Source organism: Ambystoma mexicanum, chromosome 9 (genome assembly GCF_040938575.1).
Source record: "Ambystoma mexicanum isolate Mex_15411 chromosome 9, UKY_AmexF1_1, whole genome shotgun sequence".
Lineage (NCBI taxonomy): Eukaryota > Metazoa > Chordata > Amphibia > Caudata > Ambystomatidae > Ambystoma > Ambystoma mexicanum.
Genome location: NC_090931.1, coordinates 1,498,765,994 through 1,498,781,192, shown reverse-complemented (window position 1 = coordinate 1,498,781,192; position 15,199 = coordinate 1,498,765,994). Strand labels below are relative to the sequence as shown.

The following is a 15,199-nucleotide window of genomic DNA, read 5'->3' as shown; positions in this document are numbered from 1 at the left end:
AGACTCCAACCTCTCCATGACAAAACAAGTCGACTGCATCGCCTCGTCTTGTGCCTACTACTCCAGACTCATTACTGCAGCCAGGCCCTACCCGACGAAGGATAACTGCCTTACTATAGCAAGAGCTATAATCGGTTCCCAACTAGATTATTGTAACACCCTCTTAGCAGGTACATCCACAAAGAATATTGACAAATTACAAACTGTTCAAAATAATGCTCTCCGGGCTACCATTAATATCCCCAGAAGAGACCACATCTCAGCCACCAGAAGACGAGCCCACTGGCTACCCGTAAAAGAACGTGTTCTCTGCAAAACTCTTTCCCTCACTCATAAGTGCTTCCACCACACAGCACCAGAATACCTCTCCCAGAGAATCATTAGACCAACCACTGAAAGACCCACTATAACCCCTTATGCCAACTTTCTCGTCGTGCCCAAGGTCATTAGAGCGTGGGCAGGAGGCTCAAGCTTAACCTTGATTGCAGCAACCCAATGGAACACCCTTCCTCCCAGTCTTAGAAACAGCTCACCCCACCTAGCCTTCCGCAAGTAAATTAAAACACGTCTGTTTATCTGAAACTCTCAACACTTGAACATGTGCGCCCTTCACGCTCTAACCGCCCAGCAGGCCCCCCCCCCCGACTTTTACATATGTACTTTGTTTGCATATTCCCGTAACCTGCTCCAACACTGTATAATCTGAGTACCTTCTATGCATCATCATCGCTCATGTAACCTTCTACAACATTGCTATGCCGAATGTAATCAATGCCATGTCATGTAACAACATTGCTACGCCCAATGTAACCACTAAGCAATGCTGTGTCATGCAACTAATGATGTAACAGCGCCCTGATGCCCCCAGGCTGCAAGTGCGCTATATAAATTCAAATAAATAAAAAATAAACCAGACTGACAAGTAGAAAGGAGGCAGACAGACTGGAGACAGGCAGACCAGAGCAGGCAAGTGGCAGGCTGGAGAAAGGGGACAGGAAGGGTGACCAAGTACAGGGAGGCAATGGTAGACAAAGAAAAGACTAGCGTGAAGAAAATAAGTAGGCAACAAAATCGACTGGCAGGCAGGGGACTGGCTAAAAAGCTGAAGGTAGTAAAAGGCAGCAGGAACCGGCCAGGGAAAGCCAAAAGGTCCCTTGGTGCATTAAGACACTCCAAGCATCTGTGCCAGCAGTTTAAATACCCTGCCACCACAGGAACGAGGCAGGAACATCCCTGTGACAGTTTCCAAGCCAACAGGGAACACTTTCCACACTGCGCATGTGCAGAGCTGGCCCTCAACGCATGCCTGCGGCAGACAAGATGACCACACCCACAGCAGTCATCTGCGCCATAGCTGTACTGCCATAAAACACCGCCACCATGACTCCCGCCATCTTGGTCCTCTGCATCCACCCTGCCGACAACCACAACCATGGATACAGCCTGTGTTGTGACTGACTTTTCTGCCTGCTCCCTGAATATAGTCTGTGTTGTGACTGAATTTCCTGCCTGTTCCCTGTTTCCTGAATGCATGGTGTGTGAGTGCAAGGTGTGATGTCATGAATGGAATGCTAGGAGAGTGACTGGAATGTTGAGTGTGAAGATGATTCCACCCAGGGCAGTTGGAAGATGTAGCCTGGGCGGTGGAAGCCAGTGGGCTCCCCTCTGTACTTCCCTATCTCTTCATGTACCTGATGTGACCTGATTATACTTGTAAGCTAATTAAAAGGTTTGAAAATATACCCGCAGTCTACTAGAGTATCCCTTATGAGTAACCCTCATAACAAGTATAAAAGCCTCCAAGCAGGTAAGTATCGCGCGGGGCGGCACATGATAGTGAGACACTTGTTGGTTGTAACGTAATGTTCGTTCAGTTATACCGAGTGTAGAGGGGGATATTCTCGCTTCTGGTTTTAGCAAGTTTATTTATTTGGTTAGATGTAATACTTAAACCTATTATTAATCTTTAGTGTGATTTAGACATGGACCAGAGACTAGGAATAGTTGCATCAAAATGATTATTCAGGAATAGTAAGTGAACAATACAATTAGGCACTTTGTCAGAACAAGCAACAGGAAATACATAGAATATTACAGATTTGGAACAAGTATCACTTCCTGACTCTCCCTAAATTTCCATTTCTCAACTCCCTTATTAAGAATGGGATTTGGCATGTAACTGGACATTGTGGAAGAACATGTCAGCCCAGACGAAGATGTTGTCCCGTTCCCTGGTGTGCATCATGTGTTATAGTGTGCTTACATTAAATGCCTGGTTACCCCTGGTAATTGGCACAATGTATCATAGTTAATTCAATTTAGTTCTACTGGCATTTGCTCTGTTGGTTTGGGCCTTGACCTGAATCATTCATAAGGCTGGAGTGTTCCCTTGGCAAGATGGAGATAAGAGGTTGGACTTGTGATTGGATGAAGAAGAAACAAAGGACTTGGTTGAGCATTCTAAACTGCCTTTCATTCAGATGTGTCCTTTGAGCAGGTCCTGTTTAGTTTGAGCTCCCATTTTCAGGCCAGAAGTGTAACCAGTGAAGATTTCCTTCATCAGAGAAGAAGAAGAGGAGCAAGACAATTCCAGGAAAGCAGGAAGAGCAGAGATCGCCTTCAAAACCTAAGCTAAGTGAAGCGCTGTAATTATAAATATAATTGTCCTTTAGAATTAGTGTGTAAATAGTTTAATAAGCTGAGATTTCATTGAACTCTTAACTGGAGTATTATTATATCAAAAGTCACTTGGGTAGACTGTTTAAAATTGGCTTTTCCGACTCGCAAGTGAATAAGAACTGGTGGGGCAGTGTGCATGCTTGCTTTTAGTGGAGAAAAGATATTGAGCCAACCCTATACACAGTTGCTGTAGAAGACAGACTTCTGAATGTTTAAAGTCTGTTACAGTGATTAGATGTACTTTTTGGAGAGTGTGAGTGTAAGGTTTTTTTGTTGCGTTCATTTTGGAGATTCGAGGAAAGGGAGAGGCTCCTTATGACATGTGCCGGACAGGATTTCTAAAGAGTGGTGGCAACAGTGAAGGCTTTTCAGCATGACTGGTCAGAGCGGAGTGAAGGAGAAGCTAAAGACTTGTCGGCGAAGTATATGCAGGAAGGTGAGACACCCTCTGTGTATGCGTGGCGAGTGCTGCTCAATCAGTCCAGCTGATGAACTGACTTGCAAACTCCCGCAGGGACTGTACAGTCGCAGTCAATCCGGGGTAGCATGTTTAAATAAGTGCTCTATAAAAAAAGTTTAAAAGACAAGCTCCAGGTGCTAAACCAGACTAGTTCTGGTAATAATTAGTATTCAACAGTGAATTAAAATGTTTTAGATGAAATTCAGATTGAAGGTTGAGCCAAATATAACAGAACAAAAGCCCATGTAAATTGTTACTGAAATAGTGTAAGGAATTTAGGATAGGCTATCTGCGTGACCTCTTGTCTGCAAATTCTGCAAACGTCCAAGCAACCCTGACAGGGTGATTCAAGACTCTCAAAGACTCTAAGTAATAATCTCAAATAAAAGGAGGTGTTTGTTTTTCTGGAATTTTGGAAATACTTAGGAAAGCAACTCAGGAGGAGATTCAATGAATCCTGCTTAGGGAAGCAATTAAGAGTTCTTTCAGTCAGGACTCGGTTTAGGAAGTAGTTCAAGCCTTCACAAAAGTAAATTCACCGTCTAGTCTTCAAGTATTCTTACCAGAGTTCTTTCAAGTCAGAATAATTTCCTGTTGGCTTCCTGCAGAGGAATTTCAGGTACTCCTGCTTACCACTGGGGTGAATAAGGGAGGAGGTAAGGTGAGAGAAACTCGTTACCTTATTGTGTCTTTTCTCATTAATGCATATACCTATCCAAGTGTGGAAGATCAGAATCTGAGTTTTTTATTTGATCCCGTTCCCCTTTCCCCCAGGGGTGTTCCGGGCTCAGCTGTGCATTCAAATAGTTGAGAGCAAAATGAGTTTGTGGGTCTGCGTGGTTCGGTAGCTCCAGAGGAACTTCAAAGGCAGGACCTGATGGATCCAGAGAAGCAAGCCGCTTTTGCCAAACATTAAAACATACATAAAAGGTTTATGCACAACTCTGAATCGACTGCAAGCATATTTTTGTATAACATAAGGGTCAACAAAGTACAAGAACATTTTCCGTCTTTTGCATCCTATTCCGTATCTCCAGTGGATGAAGTATTGTAATGCACATTGAATCCTGTTGAGTAAGGCAGTCAAGAATGTGAATTGGGAGTGGAGGAATTATTTGTACAATATACAAGTTGCCAATCTTTCGATTTATATTGGCAGTGTTGACTTGGGGCTAATTTCTGCAATTGTATTTTGGATTTGGTTGATTTTAATTCCTTGTTTCTGTTTAAACAAAATGGATTATAGGTCCAAGATTAGACATCAGATCCTTGGATGTTTATGTTTCAAATATTAAATTTAGATAAAATAAGTACGTGAATACATTCAGAACAAGGTGGAGTTCCTTGATGATGCGGTTGTATGAAAATGAGGGCACACCAACACAATAAAACACAGTGAGTACTTTGTAGACTTGGGTCCCTTACTTTACCAAATGCCTCTCCCTATAGTGGGTGGCAATATATGATCCCACAAATACTGGCGGAAACAGAAAAAAGCAGGTAGTAACAGTGTTGCCTCAGAACAAAGCCCATATTGCCCAATATCAGGGCCTCTTGCAATCTCGTACCTCAGCTGCAGCCATTGTAGGATCCATCTGTCAGGCTAAAGATCAGCAATATGGAACATCAGTTAATGATGACGAGTTCTGCAACTTCTCGTCTTTGCTGCTTATTATGCCACTTGCTGATGCGTGTGCTTATCAGTCCATACTGGAGATATGCTTTTCACAGATGTTTCAGGGTTCTTTCTAAAAGCTCAATGGCACAAACTACAGGAGTTTACTTTGTCTCATTAACTGTTGACAACCTGAGAAGGTGTGAACTGATGTTGGTGAAAGGAAGAGTTAATCTGTCATCAAGCATCTGATTTCAGTGAGCACCATGCTGTCATGACGGAGTGGAGGGGATGGGGAAATGTAGGATGGCCCTGTGATCAATGCACAGCACTATATATTGACCGAAGTGTACATGGTGTTGCTTTGTGATGCTTAGCATGTAGAAACCTGATGGTTTGACTTTCCTTTTCAATCCTACAGGTCATGAAAGCAGGAACAGAAAAAGAAAGGCTGGTCATTCGATGGTGTGTGCTGATAAAGGTTTCAATGGGAAAAAGGAAGCAGAGGTCCTCAAACGCAATGAAACCAACTCTATAATTAACCTATGGTTTGAAAATAGCACAGAACTGGGAGATGAAAATGTTACGCAATGCAACCGTAATTTCACACATACAGAACTGTGTGAAATGCATCCAGGAACCGCTAATGCAGAAAGAGTGGCTCCCCATGATGATTTTGACAGTCATCTGAGGAATGAATTCTGTAAGAGTCAAACACATGCACAGAGCAACATCAAGTTGTATACTTGCCCAGATTGTCAGAAAATATTCAAAAGGATTCAGGATTTTACCAGGCATCGGAGAATACACTCTGGAGAGAGGCCTTACCATTGCACCGAGTGTGGGAAGAGCTTCAGTCGCCAGCACCATCTGATGGCACATCAAAGAACTCATACAGGAGAGAAACCTTTCCATTGTGCCAAATGTGAAAAAAGCTACAGTTCGAAAGAAAATCTCAATAAGCATCAGAAAATGCATGAGGCAGAATATGAAGAAAGCCCTTGTTTCACTATGTTATCCCTGTGAGAAGCCAAAGTCTGAGGAACAAACCGTGAAATGTGCTTATTGCCACATAGGCATCAATAGGATGGAAAAATATTCTTTCTCGCCAAAGAACAAAGCATGTGCTTTGACTCAACAAAAAGGCTTATTCCAGTCACTACACAAGTACAAATGTAAAATCTAGACTTCAAGAGAAATCACCCTGGTCAATAAAGACAAAAAGATTTGGCACCATAATACATCTACAAAGATCTCGTAGCACAAAGTGCAATTAGTATGAAGAATTATTGCTATTAACTGGAGGATCATTATGCAACACAAATAACCCATGATGCCTGTACTCTAGAATGTGGCTCTGTGCACATTATTTGTGTGCAAAAAAGTGCATCTCAACTCCAGTATGCAGGATCTGGGAAAGAGAATGTTTTGGCATAACCAGTGTGGAGCTGGTTTCCACCAGAAAGAAGATGTAATTGCATTCACTGATGGGTGTTGGTGGCATGCCCAGCTGTGCATTCGACCAACTCTACATTCATGTGGTAATACACATCTTCACAACACATTGTAATCTTTGATAATATTTTAGGTAAACTATATGCATCACTAAAAGATACTGTGACAAAATGAAGGGATTCCCAAATGTTTACTACTACATTTTCCTCTCACAATATTTGTAGTTTTCTTTTCACCTCGCCCAACAATATTAGGACAATTCCTGGCCAGGGATATTCTAGAAAGTGGGGTGAGCAGCATATCTGTGACAGTTTTATGTAAGGGTGCAGAAGTAATACTGACACAGAGGGCTCATAGTTTTGGCTAAAACCTATATTAGAGGATAGAAAGGAAAACAAAACCCTATCTTGCCCTAACTCTAAGAGGGGTTTCCCTGCCTCAACTAAAATAACTAGTGTTAGAAAGTCCAAAGCAAAAGTCCCGATGTCCAGTGTCAAATTTTTAAATCCACCCCTTACACTCTAAGCTAACTAAGTCAAAGTGATGTCTTCTTGGTCCAGAGGTATGACTCCCTTCTGCTGGACAAAAGGCAGTTCTTAGCTTTGTAGTTTTCCCTGTGTGGTCTCAACTACTCCTCAGCTTTTGGGGCAATGTCTACCTTCCCCAGCATTCCTCAGGTGTACATACTTGTTCAATAATTGGTGGGGTCGGGGGTGTCTTCCTTTCCCAGCCATTCTCAGGCTTACAATACAGTTCTCTGGGGTCCCAGACCCTGGTTCTCAGCCCTGGTTCCCTTTCACCAGGTACTGCAATGAAGAAGAATGGCCTGGAGTCTTCCCAGGCTGTGGTGGGTCCTTAATCCTGGTGGGTAGATCTGGTTCCCTCTCAACAGGTACTGTGATGAAGAATAATGGACTTGAGGCCTTCCTGGCTGTAGTGGGTGATATTGGCTTGGTTCACTATCCTGCCAAGCACTGTAAGAATTGTTCAGTGAGTCCCAGTTCTCTTTATTTGGCTGTGAGTACGTGACTTGCTAATCTGAGTTAAAATTAGTTTGGTTTTCCCAAGGCGTGGTTCACTCTCCTGCCAAGCAGCAGTACAGCTCCATGTACTTCCTTGCTTCCCTTTATTTGTTTTTGGGGTCCCAGACACTGCTTTCTAAACTGTGCCACAGCTTGCTTGAGCTTCTACCATCTTCCTGACTACCCCTGTACCTCTTTCTGTAGGCTGTGCAGTTGTCGGTTAGGTGGCGGTCGCTGGGCTCATTCGCAGGACTCAGTCCTTCTCTGTTCTGTGCTAGCATGGCTTCCAGCTTCCCAGATCTCTGGGGCACCCAGAGGTCTAGTTCGCTCATGGGTTGTATCGCCTTGGTGTCCTGGACTACTCTCGGACTCTTTCCTCTTCTCCCTGGCGTCCCGGTTAGCACCTGTCTGCAAGTTGGGTTCCTCCTGGCTCTCGTGGCTCCTCCAGAGTCCTTGATTTGTTGTTAAGCCCTTTTTGGTTTTTATTCTGTTTCTTCCAATTAATGTCTCTGAACCACTAGACTCGTAAAAGTAGTTCCGATGGTAACTCTGTATTTCTCCACTGCTCCTCCTCATCTCAGTACTAAAGGAGTGTGGGTGTGGAAACTCACTAGGAATCTTCCTCGTGTCATTACTTTCGCCATGAACTGCTTTCGCAAAGTACATAGGGTATGAAGGTAGGAGAGAAGAGAAATGAGGTGACGGAGAAGTGGGGTAACTGTGGGAAGGGGTTTAGGGTCATGGAATTGGTGGAAATACTGTGTTCTCCTGATCTGGTCGTCACTGGTCGCAAAGGGGTTTTCCCCTCCCATGAGATCCTCCCGCTGAGTACCAGCCCCAGGGGGACTAACCTCCCTGGCCTCATGGGAAGGGTCTCCCCCTTCGGAAGCAGTGAAAACATTCTGGGATTCATCACACTTAGTACTGTTATCAGCTGCAATGGGGGAGAGATGGGAGCATTTCAAGAAAATACAGTATGGTACCATCTATTCGGGATTTCATTAGAAAAAGCTTGATTGACTTGAGAGTTTCTATGGTAATTAAAGCTATGTGATCACATGGAACGGTAATGGGTATTTACATCACAGCTCAGGTTATGATGACGTAGAGCAATCTATTGAAACCGGTTTCCTCTCCGAGCCCGAGTGGGTGGAATGTAAATTGGGAGCACTTCTCTTATGATTTGTAGGTTTCACTGCTACTTGCTCAGCATTTTACACAAAATATGCAAAGCTCATTCATATTGCAAGTGAAACCAAAATCGCAGTCGGCATGGGCATCTGCGATAGAGTAATTGCAGTGATATGACGCCAGAGCCGTGCCTCTTCAGTGTGATATCCTGGAAGTGGAGACATATCTACCCAAAGCCTATGATTTAATGGCCGACTGGGAAAGTCTGACATTAAAGGGTGAAATTACCAATATGGCTATTCCTTCACACAAGGCATTATACTAGGCAGACATTCAGCAGAGAATTTGGAAATAGCTGTTTGCCAGTAGGGTTCAACTCAACTGCTCAGAAGAGAGGTGAATCTCTTGGCTCCGCCCAAGGTTTTACTGTATGAACGGAGGTTTACTACACTGCCTGCCCAATGGAGCATCAACATAACTGTGAAAAATAGGATCAAAATCCAAAGGTGCTGAGCCGACAAAGAACTTTCTTTTTATCTATAAGTTGGAGCAGTAGTAACACGTTTTCTTTTACCAAATCCATAAATTCAAAAGTCACTTAATATAGCCAAGCGTGGCATCATAGTAAATTGTAGATATTCCTGCTGTAACCGTGATCCTCAGCATAATCGTTGTGTGCTACGAAGGCCGCAAAGTGGTGGAAAGAACAGTGTCTTTGGCAATAGGTAATTGGGTGAAAGAATGTGAAATCTAAAATCCTGAGCTTGTCCGAAAAACAATCTATTGCATGGCTCCCTTTTATCCTGAGTCAGAAATGGATGTGTGCGTCTCTAAGAAATTGCTGCCATCAGAAGCCAAAACACTTTGACAATCGCCATGTTTTAAACTATAGACTAATGGAAACTTATTGTAGAATAGAGAAAAACTCCTCAAGCTGCCGTCTCCCCTATAGTTTGCATCTCTCTCGGAACTGTGTGCCAATCATTAAAAAGACTTAGGACTTTGCCTGTCCTGTGAATTTTCAGTTTTCTGGGCCGATTGTGCATAGGAGCAATCCATCAGCCATAACGTGTGCTACACAAAACACTATACTGACCCCTAATATAGAGATCTCCCATGGGAGGATAAACATAGTAATTAGTTAAGGCTTTTCAATGTCACAAGCGGCATTTCCACTAGGTGATCTGGCTCATTCATTAAATTGCCAAAGACAATGTAACAGATCTATGAATGGGAATCAGACAGACATGCAGCATGAAGCAGAGGGGGGAATGTTACTGGATATGGTTTGTTCAAGTGGAAGATTAAGATGTTGAAAAGACTTATTTTTAAGCATTTACCAAATTTTATCCTTAATTCTCATCTTAGAATTGTGGTTAGGCTGTGCTAGAGTCTGGGTGCTAAGGATGAAATGCCATGATTGTTTAGTGCGGGATTACAAGGCAGTTTGTATTTTCTCAGTGGATTGGTCTCTGGAAAAGTCGATAGCCTTTTCAGAAAAGTATGTTTCTGTTTAGTCCTGGAGAGCAGTGGGTAAAGCAGCCAGTTTTCAATGGAACAATCAGAGGAGGAGGGATGCATGATTCAAGTGGGAAACCCTACAGACTTGGCAGGGTCCTTTCTTCTACACTCCCTGTTATCCCTGTGGGGAACTGGAGACCAGCCAGATGGCGTTGGGAAGATTTTCTGCAAGTTCTCCTGGGGAGGGCTTGTGAAGACCAACCTGTAGCATTAGGCTGGTTTTACCTTGAGAGATTCTTGACTTTCAGAATAGTAGCTGTCTAGCATCACTCTTAGAAGTGGAGAGGGCAGGATTGTAAAGTACAGCTTGCACAATGGAGGCAGAACCACATGCTCTATTACTGAACATATAATCTTTCCATTGTTAAGTATCAAGACATCTCTAAATTACTGGTAGGTACTTTTAAAAATAAAATGGAAGTATATGAAAACAATACATTGCGCCTAAAAATCTAAAGCACTACCTATGTTTAAGTTTATACTTTGTAGACAATTTTAGGCAGCTTAAGGGGTTTAGAAACATTTGTCCATGGAAATGAATGGGGCAACGTCTACAGGCAGCCCCCAATTCAAGTCCATATGAATGACTAGAGTTCAGGGAGCGATTCAGACAAGGCAAACATCAGTCTGACGATGGTGGACACAACTGGTGGAAGTTGAGACCCATGTTCATTGAACAAAGGCCATTGGAAGCAGGATACCAAGAAGAGGAAAGCATTTGGATGTCGAGAAAGTCCAAGAGAGGGGTCCCAGGAACAAGGGTTGTAGGTACACCCCTCTAGCATGGATAAGATGAATCAATGACAGGATACACAACTAAAGACCTCCTGGATGTGGACCTGGCTGTCGAAAGATGTTGATGAAGTACAGCAGTCATGGGTCCAGAGGTTCACTCTAGTTTTGGGATTTTGTTTTTGTTGCTGTGCAGGTTCCGACACCTGGATCTGTAAACAAAGTCCATGGGAATGGCTTGGCAGCACAAACGATGTCCTCAAGGTGAGAGGTCCTCCCACAAGATCTCCCACAAATAATTCCGCTGCAGCAGTGAAGGAGCAGAATGGTGAGCCTTTAGTTGTAGGATGTACAAAGCAGTGCAGGACCGGCCAGCGGAGGATTACTAGAGGAAAGAACAGCTGTAGTAGTCCAGTCCAGTGTGTCACACAATGGTGCAGGCACTTATCAACTGCAGCAAGTCATTTGGTTTCTTCAGGCAGCGGGTACCCCCACTTATGTCCCGGTGGAGGGTGCACATAGGACTCCAAGGCAGGAGGTTCCAACTTCCTCGATTCGATCTGGAGAAAGAGCCTGAAGTTGGATTCCCTTGGACAGGAGAGAGGTAGCGCTTCACCTCAGGAGGTTCAAGAGACTTCTGCACACACCACTTCAAGGAATCTGTAGTGATGGCCTCATCTCTTCAGCGACTCAGTTAGGTTCTGCTGAATGGGTCTCTAGAGATATGCAAAAGCAGAGGTGTCGGTGCTGTCCTACGCTCCAATCAGCTTCCATGCACAATTCAATTTTTTAGTGCCGCGCATTCTTGGGAGGCCAGCCAAAATCCACTTTCATGAGCAAATTCAGGAATGTTGATTCCAGTGTTTTGAGGACCCTCACCTGTCAGAACTGGATCGCATTTACACAAAAGAGAATTTGTTAGCTCAGAGTCTGTGTTCAAAGAAGGACAATGGCCAAAATGTGTTCCTGTTGTAAAAATTCATCATGAAGGGCTAAAAAGCAAATGGCCAGCGAACAGGTCTTAAAAATAACTTGATAGCCATTTTACTCCTTTTCATGGAGAACGTGTCTGCCAATATAGTAAAAGGGCTACTAAGGAAAAGGCACATGATTCTGACACTTTCTGAGAGAGTGAACTCACCCAAGGACAAAATGGGTTACTTTACAGTAACAATACCCTGGTAGCCATATGGGCTACTTAGGGAAAATGTTGCTAACAATGGACTTTTTCACTACTTTTGCATGTTATTGGATAGTCCACATCTGTTTCTTTAATATCTTTTTCTTAGCTGTGTTTCTAAAGTCTTAAACATATAGTGTCATGCTGCAGCAAAGATCTGTTTATTAGTTTGAAATTGGCTTTATTATTACACTTTTTAGCTATGTGCAATAAATGCAATATTTATTTGTTATTGCTATGTATTATTAATATTTAAAATATGTCAATCGATTAACTCTTCATAGTTACGTCATAGTCTTGTCTTCTCTGCTCATTTTAAAACAAGTGTTCTTAAACAGTTGTGAGACTAGTAAGTAATTGCACTACATTTTAATTAAGGAAATAGTACTCTTTGTTGTTGTTTCACACACTTGATTGATGGACTGTAAATAAATACTTTTGTTCTCATAATACTGGGATTTATTTTTTTCCTCTCTTGCATGCTTTACACAGAACATACTGTCAAAACAAGGGAATTGTCATTTTGTTTACCGTCACAAGGTTTGAAATTGCTGGGAGCTATTTAGCTCATGCGTCTACCCAAGGAGAGCCGGATTGGCTTAAAAACAAGTTACCAGAAGCTAATTCTGGCTCTCCAGGCTAACTGGTGCCTTACAAACATGCACATGTGACATTACATTTGGGTGTTTCAGAATGTAAATTAAGAAAAATGAGTACACATCTAGGACACATTTCATTAGAATGGAGCATACACAATGTTCAAAAAGAAAGTAAAAGTGTGCATCTCATGTGGAAGTTAGATTTGCAGTGTGCTGATTCCCCGTCTGTAGCTTCTGGTTACTTGGTGATGCCTGACAACCGGGAGCTGCTTTCACCTCCCGGTCATCACATCTTAATTTTGAACCCTGCTGTGATTTGTACTGCTTACCATCCAAGGCAAGACACATATGCCTGGAATCTGCCTCTTAGCTTTGAAAGGGTTTGGAATAACTCATGAGCTATTTTTTGCCGAGCAACTCATTTGATGGTGGAGAGCCGTTACGTTAACACTTCAACGTAAACTACTCCCCACTGCCAGATTTTAATCCTTTGCATGGTCGGAGTACAGCATGGGAGGGCAAAGGCAGCGTACAAGCGTGGATATCGCTTCTTGGCCTCCCTTTTGCACTCTGCCGTGCAAGTAGAGTAAATGATGTCTGCCATGTACGCATGACATGCAGCGTTTACAATGGATCCCTATGGAGTCCACCCGCTTTTTGATGGTGCAAAAATCTGGTGAGCCCATAGGGATCCCCAGCACTTGTACGGGCATAAAGATGCATGCTGGCGCGAATGCTGGCATAGTTGTATTGCAGAGAGGAAGGGAAAGGCAGAAACGCGAGTTGCATTTGGCCCTGCTCTCCACCATACAAATGCAGGAAAATTAGGCGAGAGGGGAATCAACAGTGTAGCAGTCTTACGCAAGGCTTTTACGCTGTTGATTCCTGTTACACAGAGCCAAAAATGAGCTCTATTGACAGATGTATATTCACATATGTGCATTCAGAGCTATTGGCTTTGACACATCTTACTTTCAGCACGTGTAAAATACACAAATCATTATTAAATCTTTTTAGCTGCATTTATCGCTGATAAAGAAAACACGTGTTCACTGTAAGTGATATGGGATGAGCGGACTTGAAGCCATACAAACTCTGTACATTCAAAATACATCTTCTCTATACAAAAAGCCAAGAGCTTGAACTGTGAAAGGGTGCATTACTAACTTGTGTTTGCATACAAATCATTTTGTTAAATTATTGCTTTGTGCTCTGCCAAGATGAGAATGCGTCACACTTATCTGTTATTTCGCTTGCTTTATTATGAAAATACAACAAAGAACATGACGATCCAAAACATAGCACAAATTAAAATTTGCTTTGTTGATTTTGCAGCTACATATTATGGTCAAGCGATATTGAGTGTGCCCTAAAGGTTTACTGTTTAGTTCCCCCTCTAGATAGTATCACCAAACCACTCTGGGAAGTGCTCTAAAAGTTTCACTGTGTTGAATTCGACATCTAGATATTACGATCAAGCCATAATTGCCACTGTGCCACGCCATGACTCCATCCCTCCCATCTAAATCCAAAATGAGAGCTTCACCCTGGCGCGCATCACACCTCGCTCCCCAAAAATCCACCGCCCTCACGTCCCAAACAATCCCACCGCTCCCAACCCAACCTCCACCCACCATCATGAACTCGCCAGTAACCCTCGCCATACCACCCCGCCCCCTATCCAACTCCCAAGCCAGAGGAGCCAATGGTGCGCCAAACATCCGAAGGCCTCTATTTCTTCCGTCCCTTCCACCTACTCCCCTGCAAGCATACCCCCCTCTCACCTCCCTTTACCTCAGAGTCCACTCCCCTATCCCACCACTGAACTACCCACCCGCAGAGACACACACCCACCCTCCCCCATCCCCTGCCCTAACATCCCCCACCTACCATATCCCTTCCCCTCCCTAAAAACTGCCCATCTTGCCCTGAACAGTGGCTGCATCTCCATCGCCCTCTGACCCCCCCGCCCTCTCTCACACACCGACTGCACTGAAATCCCTGATAAGGAGAAAACAAGCTTGGTCCCCATCTATCTCCCTCTACTCCTCACCCCTCCTACCTTTACATCCATTGTAAACGCTGCATGTCATTGAGGGGATTGATCCCCTCAATCAGAATCCCCAACATCACCCCCGTCACCCCGCTTCAACTGCCCACCCAAACACAGCCCGACCTCGCAGCCTGCCTCCTTGACATCGACCGTTGTATGGCTACAAACCACCTCCTCCTAGACCCCACTAAAACCGAAATCATGGTGTGCGGCAACACTGAGCTTCTCCCCTGCCCTCTACCTTGGCCCACATCCATAGGCCAACCACCCACCCACTACCACAGTAAAAAACCTTGGATACACTCTAGACTCTGGCCTAACCCTCTCTCGTCAAATCAACAACATACCTAAGTCTTGCCATTACCACCTCAACATTCTTAGACACATTTTTCCCTACCTCTCCTTTCCTAACAGACTTGCCGCTGTTATGTCTATTGTAATGTCGAGACTGGACTACGCTAACTCCCTTTATCTCGGACTCCGGGAATACCACTTCATTAAATTGCGAAGAGTACAGAACGCTGCCACCAAAATGCTATTAGCACTGGGCCCAAGAGACCACACCTTTCCAGCTCTCAGAACACTCCACTGGTTCCCAGTTGGACGAAGTGCCACTTTCAAGACCCTGTGCATCACCCACCGTGCAGTGCACAAGACTGGCCCTCTATACCTGCAAGACAAGCTAAAACCCTACCTCCTACCCCGCACCCTAAGATCAAGCTCCACCCTCCTTTTAGTGATCCCAACCACCA

The 15,199-nt window shown here is 43.8% G+C and overlaps 1 protein-coding gene across 3 annotated transcripts in view; it reads left to right on the top strand.

Annotated features, from left to right (window-relative positions):
• The window catches only part of LOC138489310 (zinc finger protein 354C-like), a 96,035-nt gene extending 83,790 nt beyond the window's left edge, over window positions 1-12,245 (top strand). Inside the window, exons 6-7 of one of the 3 annotated variants that reach the window (XR_011274776.1) lie at window positions 2,564-3,115; window positions 5,176-5,308. Coding sequence is in view for 1 of the 3 variants with exons in the window: in XM_069617010.1 (XP_069473111.1) it covers window positions 5,176-5,780 (605 nt within the window). In the remaining 2 variants the exon portion in view is untranslated. Of the gene's footprint in view, window positions 1-2,527; window positions 3,116-5,175 lie in introns of all 3 variants that reach the window. The other 2 variants (XR_011274777.1, XM_069617010.1) reach the window with 2 other exon arrangements.
• The last annotated feature ends 2,954 nt before the right edge of the window (window positions 12,246-15,199 follow it).